Raw genomic sequence first — 13,039 nt, 5'->3', positions numbered from 1 at the left:
CTGTATGTTTTGGATCATAAGCAAATCTTCTCCTCCACTGCATTGTAGTAGAGGTTAATGTTCGTTACAGAACTTTTATGGCTCATCACTGTATTTCTTTCAGAATTCCAAAATGGCTTTGCAATACTTAATGCTGATGCGTAGTTTGTGGTATGGCCTCTATATTTTTGGCACTTAAAGTATTCTTCGAATGCTGGATTGTGATACATTCACTCCTGCCTTATGGATGTTGTTGGTGATGTGACCGATTGTTGTTTTGGGGTCTTTATTCACTGCTCTTACGCTGGTCTTCATGTTAATTTTCATGCAAATGCAACAAATGCATCAGTGTATAGCAAAACCAAAAGAATTGATCATTCTAATATTTTGGAATGGACTGCACAAATTTAGCTTGAAGTGAATAGATCATAGCCTGCATAAAATGGGTCTTACAATACAATCTATAATAATATTTATTTTCTGTGTACCAATAGATAACTTTCAATTGGCTAAATCTCAGCTTTTGTTTTATGTTGTATTTAGTCAATTATGAGACAACAGACCTCAGGTTCAGCTGCCCACAGCAGAACCACATAAACACAATATCTTTTTACTCTACAAGCATTAGGAGGCCTGCACCATTCAGTGACTTCTTGTTTAGCTGTGATTTTTATTGCCACTGCCTGGTTTTAATTGAGTGTCCCATTTGACTCTTTAAAGTGGCTCTCAAACGTAACACTAACACAACCCAAATGCAATGTAATGGTACAGCTGAATAGAGCTATCAAGTGGGTCTTTCATAAAATGTTGGAGCCTGGAAACTTATACAGAGCATCTTACTATAATCTCATTTGCAGCAACAGTATAGCCAGAGATTTACATGTGGGTACAGAGAACAACATGTACCAGAATCAAAGCATATAATAAGGAGAAGAACCTTACATATATAGAAGCCCAACCCTTAAGTTCTAACCTATATTCACATTACTAAATCATAATAAAAATAATATAAATGTAGAGAGCATGCAAAATCTACTGTATGACAATACAGTTTCATTTGCAAGATACACTCATGATTGCTCATAGAAGAATACAAATATGTAATAAAGTATATTACTGTAAATTATTTTTTAAAATTGTTGCTATTACTAGGAAGTTGTAGGAACTACACACAACAAAGGTAGTACAGAAAAGCATAGCAAGCTGCTGGAGCTTTGGATGCATCCAAGCAAAAAATAAACTGCTTGTCAATTTATACAAAAGGCAGGGATGCTCTCATTAATTTGAAATAATTTCTTTCCTCATACTTAAAAGTTTAGATGAGCTCTTTTTCAAACAAAAACAGTGATAGTTTTGTCACTCCATGAGAATAGTTTCCCTGTTGTGACTTTTGGCTATATAGTATACGTTTGTTGATCAAACATAATATTCAGTCACGTACGGAGTGCTTTACAAGTCATTGCTAACATTTTATTACTAATGTGAAATATTACTGAGAGCTAGTATAGTGTGGATAAGCAGAGATTATTTGATGAAAATATACCTATGGTATCAAAAGCTGTTTGAGCAAGGGGACACAACTGTGATTACATGCAAGAAGGTAATTTTGCACTTTTTACCAGTGCGGTCAGTATTGTGATGAAGCCTAAATCCTGTCATCTTTTTAGGATCATGGAGACAAAGAGCATTTGATATTGGCCTCTAATTAGAAATATGACAGGCATCAAGGTCTAACAAGGTTTAACAAGTGCTTTGTTCCTTTTAATATTTGTTTATGTGTGTTATTTATGTGTTGTTAATTAAATGTGTAGGTAAGGGATCAAGTACCCATGTGATCATTTATTTTTGAGTAAATCATTAAAAATAGTTGAGCCTGTAGAATTGAAATTTTAAAAAATCCTAATCTTGATGTTGTTTTCTAAGTAGCTAATCAAATGTTAATAAGTTAGTAATCTGAAATTTCATAATGTTTTTAATTTTGGCAGTAAAAAACTTTCATAATATTTAGAATGCATAGTTGCTATACAATTCTCTGATAAATTGTTCATCTGTCAAAAAGAAAGGTCTCCTGGGCCAAAACAGATACTGGGCCACTGGGCCAATGAATATCATCCCCATATCCAAAGGGCTCCTGTGAGTTCAATTCCTACTTTGACATACTATCTTAAGAAAACATCTCTTGATATCATACCTTTCCAAGACGCTTGCAGTTCTCCTAACACCCTGCATCATTTCTGAAATATTTTCAGTCAAGATTTTGGTAATAAAACATAATTTGTGAATACATAATGTTAATTTTCTACATTATTCAACTTTTCTGATAGATTTATTGTGTGAATCAAATCTGATGCATCTAATAACCCAACATAAGCAGCTTATTATGTTTAAAATGTATTTCTAATTGCACTTTCTTTCACACATTCTCCATTGCCAACTATTCAATAACAAATTATGGATAGTAAAGATTTTTTTCTAGTTTTTCTTTATTAACTGAGTGCCTTGAGAATTGACTGTAGGTGCCTGCAGTGGTTTGTGTTACCCTGCAGAGAAAAATGAGAGCACAGGGAAAATGTGTTATAAAGAATTATGAATGCAACTGTAAGGATTTATTGGCCTTGGCTAGCACTCTCAGTAACTAATATGTCATTAAATAACTAAGTTGATAGGTTAAAAAGTGCTAGGGGACAATGACATCACAAAACAGTTAAAAGGTGTTGGGTAACATATGTTGTTTATTGGTTGGGTATGGGTTGATGGCTGATAGGGAGTGAAAACACTCATGTTTCTTGTGTGTGTGTGTGTGTGTGTGTGTGTGTGTGTGTGTGTGTGTGTGTGTGTGTGTGTGTGTGTGTGTGTGTGTGTGTGTGTGTGTGTGTGTGTGTGTGTGTGTGTGTGTGTGTGTGTGTGTGTGTGTGTGTGTGTGTGTGTACTTTTATCATAGCTCAGAGACTGTGTTAGTTAAAGTGGTAAAAGACCTTCTAATGACATCTGATCAGCTTTGTGTTTTCTTGCTGGTGTTGCTAGAACTTAGTGCAGCTTTAGACACCATTAATTATACCAGTCTACTTCATAGACTAAAAAATTTTGGAGATAAGGAAACAGCCCTCTTCTGGCTGAGGTCTTATTTGACTTATTGTTATTAGTTTGTATATGTAAATGCTGACTTCTCTCTGCATAGCAAAGTAAAATTTGGTGTTCCATTAGGTTCTGTTTCAGGCCCACTGTGGTTTATTTTCCTTTTATTTGCTGATTTATGGGTTAAATTTATATTTTTGCTTCCACTGATGACACACCATTATATGTTTCAGCAAAACTAGATGAGAAGCACCAACTTACTAAAGCTGAAAAATGTGAAACAGACATTACGATGCTTAGTGGAACTTCCTCCTACAAAAAAGCTTTTTGATTACATTGTATCTCTGAATGGCCTTTCTGTTTCAAGATGTGCAGCCGTAAAAGACCTTGGTGTGATTATTGACTCCAGTATTTAACCTTTCATCTCAGACATATTGCTAAGATAAGCAATATAATGTCACTAAATGATGCAGAAAAACAAGTTCATGCTTTTGTCACCTCTACAGGTTGGATTAATGTAATGTCTTACTGTCAAGATGTGCCAGTACAGTATGTGCATGAACAAGCTCAGTTTATGTGAAGAAGGCAGCAACTAGCATTCAGTCTACAAACAGATGATATGTACACATTCTTATCTACAATGCATATGCTCGCAAATTTTGCACTGATTATAAAATACTATTACTAAACTATAAAGCGTGATTGGTATCTTTCTCTTAAGAGCCACACAGATATGGAACTGCCTCAGTGTCTCAGTGTATAATTCTAGTCTGAAAAGATGTTTGTTCACTCACCTTTTTGCCAACAATTTTTTGGATGTTCTCATAATCATATTTCTGATAATGCTCATAATTAGAAGTTGAACCAAAGCTCCTGGTTACACAATTGCACTTGTTTAATTAAAAAAAGAAAAGAAAAAAAAAAGAAATTATTTACAATGGCAATTTAATCTCACCCAGAAGAGTATATGTTACCTTTCTTTCTCATTTTGCCTCAGGGGGCCACCATTGCCACTGGTTTGCAATTTAGGGATTAAAACTGAATTGATTGCCAGGTGTACCCAATGAGGTTAATGACAAATAATGATTCTTGATGCTTGACATTTTGTAAAAGAAAACATGACTCATCAGACCAGACCATCTTTTTCCATGGCACCTTTTCAGATGCTCACATGCCCATTGTATGGGTCAGCATGGGCACTCTGACTACACAGCCTCATATACGACAAGGTGTATAGATGCTACACAGCCCCATGTTCTGTTCACATGCGAGCTAATATATCTCACACATTTAAAGGTGCATTGCAACTAAATAAATCAGTGTTATTCATATCACCTCTTAGTGGTGTTTTTTTAATTGTGTGTTATGTCAACTTTTGATCACAACTTTAACTCACTCACTCTCTCACTCATTTTCTACCACTTTATCCGAACTACTCGGGTCACGGGGAGCCTGTGCGTCATCGGGCATCAAGGCAGGATACACCCTGGACGGAGTGCCAACCCATCGCAGGGCACACACACACTCTCATTCACTCACACATTCACACACTACGGACAATTTTCCAGAGATGCCAATCAACCTACCATGCATGTCTTTGGACTGGGGGAGGAAACCGGGGTACCCGGAGGAAACCCCGGAGGCACGGGGAGAACATGCAAACTCCACACACACAAGGCGGAGGCAGGAATCGAACCCCAACCCTGGAGGTGTGAGGCGAACGTGCTACCCACTAAGCCACCGTGCCCCCCGCACAACTTTAACTTTTTCAGCAATTTGTGCTATAATAGCTATTCTGTGATACTGGACCAGATGTACTAGTCTTTGCTCCTTATTTCCATCAGTGAGATTTGAGCATCCATTACAAAGTTGTTGGTTCACCACTTTTTTATAGTTACTAACCACTGCGAAAACCCCACAAGATTAAGATAACCCAGTCATTGAGCAATCAAAGTCACTAATTTTTCCTGCTTCCAACATATAACTTTGAGTGTACTAACTGTTCACATGTAGCCTAATATATCCCACAAGGTGCAATGCAACAAAATAATCAGCGTTATGCATGTCACCTTTTAGTGGTTTTACATACATGTAGAAAGTTAGAAAGAGGACAATGATGTGTAAATTAGAGGTACAGTGATGGGATCAAATCTACAGGAAAAAGGTGAGAGTGTGAATGGGGATCATGATGAAGATGAGGATGAAAATGATGGCATGATAATGGCAGGATGATTAAATAATGCATTTCCCTTTTTATATATTGCATCATGTTCCACATGCTTGTTTAAGTTGTTGTTTATGCAATTAGATAAATCTATTTTGAACAAATTAACTCAGACAAATATATTTTTCCAGTCAGAAATTTTGAAGATTCCCTAAAATAATTACTGTTGCATGTATTAAAATAATTTTGACATATACTGTCACAAAGTTTTTTTGTGTGACAACCCTATTTTTTTGTAGTCTCAGGTAAAGTTGTAGAGTTTTATTGGGATATTCTCTGGGAACGTTTAACAACCATATTGGAGAATCTGCAGTAGCTCCTCTGGAGACTTTCATGTTGTTTTCTTTGCTCTAACATTTCATTTAATGATTAGAAATATATAATGTTTTTATACTAATATAACGTAGAAGTCATAAAATAAATAAAATAGGGTGACGTTTGACATCATACTAAAATGATGGTTCTCCAACCTTTAAAAGAAAAGAAACATTAAACGAAATAATAAAAAAAAACCCATACAGGTGTTATAAAGTAATGACACTCAAAAAATCCCATTTTGACTCACAGCATATATATATATATATATATAAAATCACAACATAATTTCCCACCTTCAATGTAATATAGCAGCCAATAAAATGTAAGGGTAAAAAAAAAGAAAGTTGGAATAGGCTGCTTGTATACAGTGGGGTCCAAAGGTAAAAGACCACTAATGAAAATGCTTCTGTTGAGCTGTTTCTTTTTCTTTCTTTTTTTTTCTTTTTTCAGATTAACACAAATTATTGTTTTCATTATCAGACACCTGAGTGAAATGTCTAACTGATGTTTAAAAAAAACAAAAACAAAAAAACTCAGGGCATTAAAAAGTTGAAGCTTTTCTTAAGTATCTCTGTTTTTAAGGGGAATTTTATATAAGATTTCCAAAAAACCCACAAATGTTTAGTTTTTGTACACATAAATATTAATATCTTCAAATTAAATGGTGTTATCAAACCCAGTTCTGCTCTCTTAGATTAATTCTAATCTCTTAGATATTAGTTTGTTTCATAAACAGGCAGAAACTGGCCAGACCTTAGAAGATCCTTCCCATTGGGTGATAACTGTCCCTGTGTAAGAGTGTATGAATGTATCCTGTGTTTCACAGTGTAGATAATGTGAAGGTGATGGCAAATGGTTAAGGAGGTGCAATCAATCAATCAATCAATCAATCAATCTATGGAAAAAAATATGAATTTGTTTTGTAGTAAGGAAGTTTAGGTCAAGCTATTATAGCATACTGATGACAGAGGAATAAATAGTGCATCTCTGATTCTAATGAAATAAAAGCATCTTATGAAAAAACTATCAAAAGCATACTATAAAAAACTACAGCTACAAGGCCACAACAACAGAAGACCACACTGGATTCCACTCCTCTCAGCCAAGAAAACATGCATGAGACTCATCCAAACTAGACAAAAATGGAAAAAAATAAGCCTCATATTCTTGTTCTTCTCTGTGAGAATTGGAAGCTGATGTGAGCTTATACTGTTATATTGTTATACAATAGCCCATGCATCTCAAGGTTTCAGGTGTTGTGTGTTCTTGGGTGTTTGTTTGCTCACCACATTTGTTAAGAGTTATTATTTGAGTTACTACAGTCTTAGTGTTATCTCAAACCTGTCTGGTCAATTTCCCCTGATCTCTAATGTTGAAGGCATTCTCTCACACAGTCTTGATGCTCACTAATTTTTTGTTGTTGATCCTCACAGACTGTAAGGATCAGCAATTCCTGGCTATGCTCAAACAAGGCTTTCTGGTACCGAGAACCATGCCATAAATAAAGTTACTCAGATCCCATATTTTCAACATTCTAATGTTTGATATTTAACAATAACTGAAGCTCTTGAAATTTGGGTTTGAGACCAAAAGATGAATATACATTAAGACAATATTTCAGCTTTCATTTCCTGATATTGAAGTGTTTAACCCTAACCATAACCCTGGTTTTTACCAAGGAGAAACCTTAAGTCCAGCACTACTATCTGACAATAATTTGGCACAACAAGCAATTTGCAGATATTGCACAATATTCATCTAGGATGCTTTCCACATCCTGCTTGTGACAATTAGCCATAATATATTCTTGGTATAGATACGTACATTACTATTAAATGCTTAATTGGTGCATTACACACTTCTCAAATATATATTTTTAAATTAGATTAAACTGTATTTTGTATTCTGTTTATTCTGCTCTAGAACATATTGCAACTGACACTGTTCTGGTCTGTCAGGAACGTTCTTGTCTTTTAAGGCACTGGTATAGACCCAATTGAAACCCTCCAATCCTGAAAAAACTTTAGCATCTCCTGAGCCTTGAACTGCATGGAGATAGTTTTAATAATCTGAATTATCTGTCTGGAAAAGAAAGTCCAGCACCTACATAAATCTGAATACAACAGAACAATGTATATTCTAAATTAATATTAATATTAATTAATAATATTAATTAATAATATTCTAATTCCAGGAAAATGTTATTTACAGTTGAAAACAATTGCCATCTATAATATTTTATCAGACTCTATTTGGTTTAGTGGGTATAGAAGGTATATTGGGTTTGATGCATTCCAGAAAGATTAAAAAACATTAATACTTATGGCATGCCCAGTTCACAGTGCATGGTCTTTGTGGGCTACAGAATATGGAACAAAAGCTCTATAAAAAAATCTATTGTTTTCTTAACAGAAATCAAAATTCGGATGGATGGATGGATGGATGGATGGATGCATGGATGTTTAAAGATAAACACCTGCGTAAATATGACTAACTTTCCCAGGATATGGTTAAACCTTCCCAGTGTAACATTTAAACTTAAGCTTCCAATTTTCGTTGCTAAATATAAAGATGCCCTAATTTACTGAGTATTTAACATAAACTTGAATTCAGAAACTGGGATTTTTTTTTTATTAGATTAACTGACTGCAAGTTTAGATTAGTTGTGTAAGCACTAAAATATCTGAATATTAATTTAGATTTATGTAATCAATTAATGCAGATATATAAAGCATATTGAAAACACCTTTATAGACTCCACATGTGATTTGAACCATTCATTGTGTACCTTAATAGATTAACAAATACGAGAATGCACTTTATGTATATATCTAGTCCAAACTATTCCAATGACCTTATTCATATAGTTAAACTCATTAAGTCTAGTGGTAGAAGATTTGCATTAAGAGAAGACACTGATTCCACACAGTAAGCCACATAATGCAAGAACAATATGTCTAGTTTTAAAATATAAGAATACTTTTTCCTTAGTATTCCCCTCACTTCTAGTACTTTTGGCTATCTACAGCCACAACTCTCTACCACCATGTCCTCATATTGCTTGTACACAACATTATTAGCTGAGTCAATGTAGAGGATACTGATAGGACTAAGTCTTGTAGGTACACAGCATGTGGGGGGTGTCAAGTGAGAATCCATGGAGTTCATGAGTGTCTGGATGATGGCATGATTGGTGGGCTCTAGATGTGAACGGATGGGAAAATCACAGATTCCATCACAGTGGAAGGCCTCATACTCCAGTGGTGCAATGATCCAGTCATCCCAGCCCATCTCCTTAAAGTTAACATGCAACTGCTTGCGGTTGCATCGTGTCTTTGGACTTCTGCTTGGCTTCTTTACACGTGGCAGTGGTGCCCGGCGCATCCTGCGCTGTGTAAACAGGTACTCATAGACAGTTTTGTTGTCATGACCTGAGCGTGCCTTGATCTCATTGTAAAAGAGACCATGCTTCTTTGTTTGGCTGAACACCACAAAGAATGCCTTTTCCTTGTTTTGCCGGCCTGAACGATCCAGGCCAAGTGACCTGAGGTCCAATGGGCGGCCTCGATCCATTGCCTCCAACTCAAAACAAAGCTGAACAGTGTTTCTGAAACTCTTGAATAGTTTCCAAATGTCAAACACCTCCCATTTTGGGATGCTTCGATCCTCTATGGGTTGTGACTGGAGCAGCATAGCCCTCTGTTTGCTTGTGGCACATGTGTAAAGTCGAAGAGAGGTTCTGCTTTCAGTTGCATGGATTCTACGAGGATCAATGAAGGGTTTTCTGAGAATGCGTAATTCAGCTCCAAGCAGTCCCTCCTTCTCCAGGGAGCTGATGTTAAAGTAATACCTCTGGCGCCTTAACAGGGGCACATGCTCATCTACAAGAGAGAAAGAAAAAAATGAGATTAACAGTCCAATGTTTTAATTTAATACATTAAAAATATAAAATAAAAACCAAAGACTTGATTGCAGTATATTAGTCAAATCATTAGCTTCAGCAAAAAAAAAAAACAACAACAAAGCTTTAGCAGTTGCTTGTCTTTTAAGAGAGTTGGATTGAAACAGGTCTAGTTTACAAAAGAGAAAGATGTTCATTTCAGCTGCATAATCAAAAGAATTCATTCATTTGGCTTAAATACTGTAACTTTACAGTACTTTAATTAAGTAACGTTCACTTGGCCAGATTTGAAATTGACTGGCCAAATGTAAACCTATCAAATGTGTTCTGAAACCTGCATTTGATAGGCACCAGTCATGTTTTTCAAATAAACAGGTAATAGCAATATACAGGTAAAAGCAATGTTATAGCAATTTAATCAATTTAAATCTCTATATGTTTAAATTTACATTTATGGCATTTAGCAGACACCCTTATCCAGAGTGACACAACTGAGCAATTGAGGGTTAAGGGCCTTGCTCAGGGGCACAGCAGTGGCAGCTTGGTCCCGGGGTACGAACCCATGACCTTCCGATCAGTAGTCCAACACCTTAACCACTGAGCTACCACATCACTTAAATATGCAGTCAATTGTAAAATTAATCAGTGAAAGAGTGCATTTAATCAAAATGATTAATTAATCAATGATGCTGTGCTTCCAGTGTTTAGATTTATATTGCAGATTTTTATATTGTATATTTATGAACATTTTATTGGATTTACACAATATTACAGATTAACTATAGGTTTAATTAATTAACTATTACTTAATTAATTAACTAATTAATTATTACTATTGATTATTACTATTGCTATTGTTTTAGTTTAATGTGAACAAAATAGAAAAATAGGTTGAGGAGAATTACCTGCCCTTAGTTAATATGGGAGCATAAACATTGTTTTGGCCATTTTTATAAAATTATTTTCAAAAAATGTGTTTATGCTCCCATCTATCTTCCATCAGAAAGTTCTTCAAATAGTTATATGTATGGTTGCAATTTCTTTGAAATACACATAGTGTTAATTTTTGAACACTTAATTTATCTGCATCTGGGTCACTGCACTGCATTTGTGGACATGATCCCTATGAATATTTCTGATTTGCCTGTTTTGGAATATGAATATTTTTCTTTCCTGACAAAATGCTTCATCAAACAATTTTAGAATGAAAAATACTTTCAAATATATGGGGGTCCTGGGATGGCAGGGGATGTCCCAGGGTGCTATAAATCCTGTGTTAGCTCTTGATCTCTCCATTCATTCTTCTTCATAGCTATAGTAGAACTGACAGTTTACACTTTTACTCTGATTGCAATGTACAGTATACCCTTTTAAACCGCTGTAGCCTTTACCTTGTAAACCACTGCCTGGATTATTCTGTTGTTCTGCTTATTCTTTGTCATTTTTACACTTCTGACTTTTTCTTTTCTTTTTGCTGTGGATGGTCCCACATGCATGCGCTTTGATTTGCACGTCTCAAAAATAGCTCATACCTAAGATTTAGTGGATATTCTCAGCTGGAGACTACAAATTTGTACCTTCTAAGAACTTCTGCTGTCCTGTGCTTATAACAGTACCACTGGACATACATGTGCATATGTTCCTTTTTGAGTCTGGTTCCTCTGCTGGTTCTTATGTGGTTTCGTTGTCATATGCCAGTGCCACCTGGCTTGCTCATTAGGGATCTAAATATAAATCTACACTTGCCATTTATTTTAAACTGCTTTATAGTAGTAATACTATTAGTATCCAGTACCTTGGCCTTTGTCCACGAAGCTGGTGATGGTGTTAGCCATGCCCGCCTCGTGCATTGCGCTCCGGTTCATCTGCCCAGTAGACAGAGACCAGTAAAGAGACAACATGTAATCATGCGGTGTGACAGCTGATTGTCTTGGTGTCTCTTTCTCCTCCGCTTTGTCTTTCACCTTCACAGTGCGTTTTACCGGCGCTCTCTGTTGCGCCGAGTGAACGGTTCTTACTCCGGTGCGCGCGGTGAGTCCTGATGTCGCGTGCGCTGTGCTGTGCGTGTGAGTCCGCGGCGCCGAAGCGCGTATGCGCGATATCTTGGCGGCGTTGTTCGCTGCCGAGGACGATAACCTCGGTTTGGTTTCCACACCAAGGGCTTGCGATACCAAATGCATGCACAAAAGCGCACAGCAGCCGAAGAACAGAGCAAGCACGTTCATTCTCGGTGCTTCGTGCGGGTTCCGACGCAGTAGAAACGCGCGAAGATGAGCGTTCCGCGACCATGAAAGGAACCTGGGAAGTGAAGATACATGCTCATATGGCTTGATTTGAGGCAGGCTAAAAGTAGAAGGTTTTGATTATCGCCCTGCAGAACCACAGTATGGCGAATTGCTTGCACGTGTAGTTGCGCTCCATCACGCAGTTCCGAGTGTCCGATCAAAAACGTCGTGCGGAGTTCAGAGCACTTACCGTGCGAGAGCTTCATACAGTCCCTTCCAACTGGGAAGAATGTTGTAATTAATTCTCTTTTTCTGTCTCATTCACCGCCTCTCCTCCTGCTCGCCATCTCTCTCTCTCTCTCTCTCTCTCTCTCTCTCTCTCTCTCTCTCTCTCTCTCTCTCTCTCTCTCTCTTCTCCTCTTCCTTCTCTCTCTGTCACTTTCTCCCGTTTCTTTCGTCTTTCCTCTCTCCTTTTATTTTCCCACCCATTCTTTCTTTTACTCCCCTCTCCTCTTTCCTTTCTCTCTGGAACCCTTTTTGTCTTAAAGTTTAAAGTTCCCCTTTTCTATTCATCCAATTCTAGCTTTTCCAGGAAAAATAGTGTGTGTGTGTGTGTGTGTGTGTGTGTGTGTGTGTGTGTGTGTGTGTGTGTGTGTGAGAGAGAGAGAGAGAGAGAGAGAGAGAGAGAGAGAGAGAGAGAGAGAGAGAGAGAGAGAGAGATCTGCAGGTGCTCAAATAACGCACGGATTGGAGCCAGAATTGTGCCGCTTTAATTACTCGCTGATGTCATGCTGTCCAGACTCATTTAAGTGCAATATTGCTCCTTAAAGCTTTTCCACTTTTTTCCACTGTTGTTCTCAGGACCTAACTAGCTCCCTGAGAGCACTAAGAGGTAAACCTTAATTTAAGCCATTTCTGTTAGAGTGTATTTAGGCTATATAGAAGTTTTTAAAGTGCCATACTGGGTATGCTCTCCTTTGTGCAACATAGTCACACACACACACACACACACACACACACACACACACACACACACACACACACACACACACACACACACACACACAGAGAGAGAGAGAGAGAGAGAGAGAGAGAGAGAGAGAGAGAGAGAGGGAGAGAGAGAGAGAGAGAGACCTCATGTACTCATAGCTCAGTTGCATATTTGCATATGATTAAACTTTTTTATATATATATTGTAGTGCCATAATTGTTCCCTAATAGGGACACTCATAAAGCCTACATATAAATATTTCTTTACCTAATCGCCTTCACACAATATTTGATGAATGCCGTCATCATATTCGCTCTATAACTATT

The 13,039-nt window shown here is 37.0% G+C and overlaps 1 protein-coding gene across 1 annotated transcript; it reads right to left on the bottom strand.

Annotated features, from left to right (window-relative positions):
• Positions 1-7,795: 7,795 nt before the first annotated feature.
• gdf5 (growth differentiation factor 5) lies at positions 7,796-12,079 on the bottom strand. Its single transcript, XM_027147255.2, has 2 exons — positions 11,293-12,079; positions 7,796-9,477 (listed from the first exon to the last, which is right to left on the bottom strand). Exons 1-2 carry the CDS (start codon positions 11,720-11,722, stop codon positions 8,615-8,617), a joined length of 1,293 nt encoding a protein of 430 aa, XP_027003056.1. The 5' UTR covers positions 11,723-12,079; the 3' UTR covers positions 7,796-8,614.
• Positions 12,080-13,039: the final 960 nt, after the last annotated feature.

Source organism: Tachysurus fulvidraco, chromosome 5 (genome assembly GCF_022655615.1).
Source record: "Tachysurus fulvidraco isolate hzauxx_2018 chromosome 5, HZAU_PFXX_2.0, whole genome shotgun sequence".
NCBI lineage: Eukaryota > Metazoa > Chordata > Actinopteri > Siluriformes > Bagridae > Tachysurus > Tachysurus fulvidraco.
The sequence above is the reverse complement of the archived record's forward strand: the minus strand, read 5'-3'. Positions and strand labels throughout refer to the sequence as shown.

Bases quoted from the DNA above. Each gene is read 5' to 3' on its own strand.
- gdf5 (XM_027147255.2), bottom strand. From the start codon at position 11,722: ATGAACGTGCTTGCTCTGTTCTTCGGCTGCTGTGCGCTTTTGTGCATG. The intron at 9,478-11,292 runs GTACTGGATACT...TCTCTCTTGTAG, and splicing joins CTTCGTGGACAAAGGCCAAG to ATGAGCATGTGCCCCTGTTA.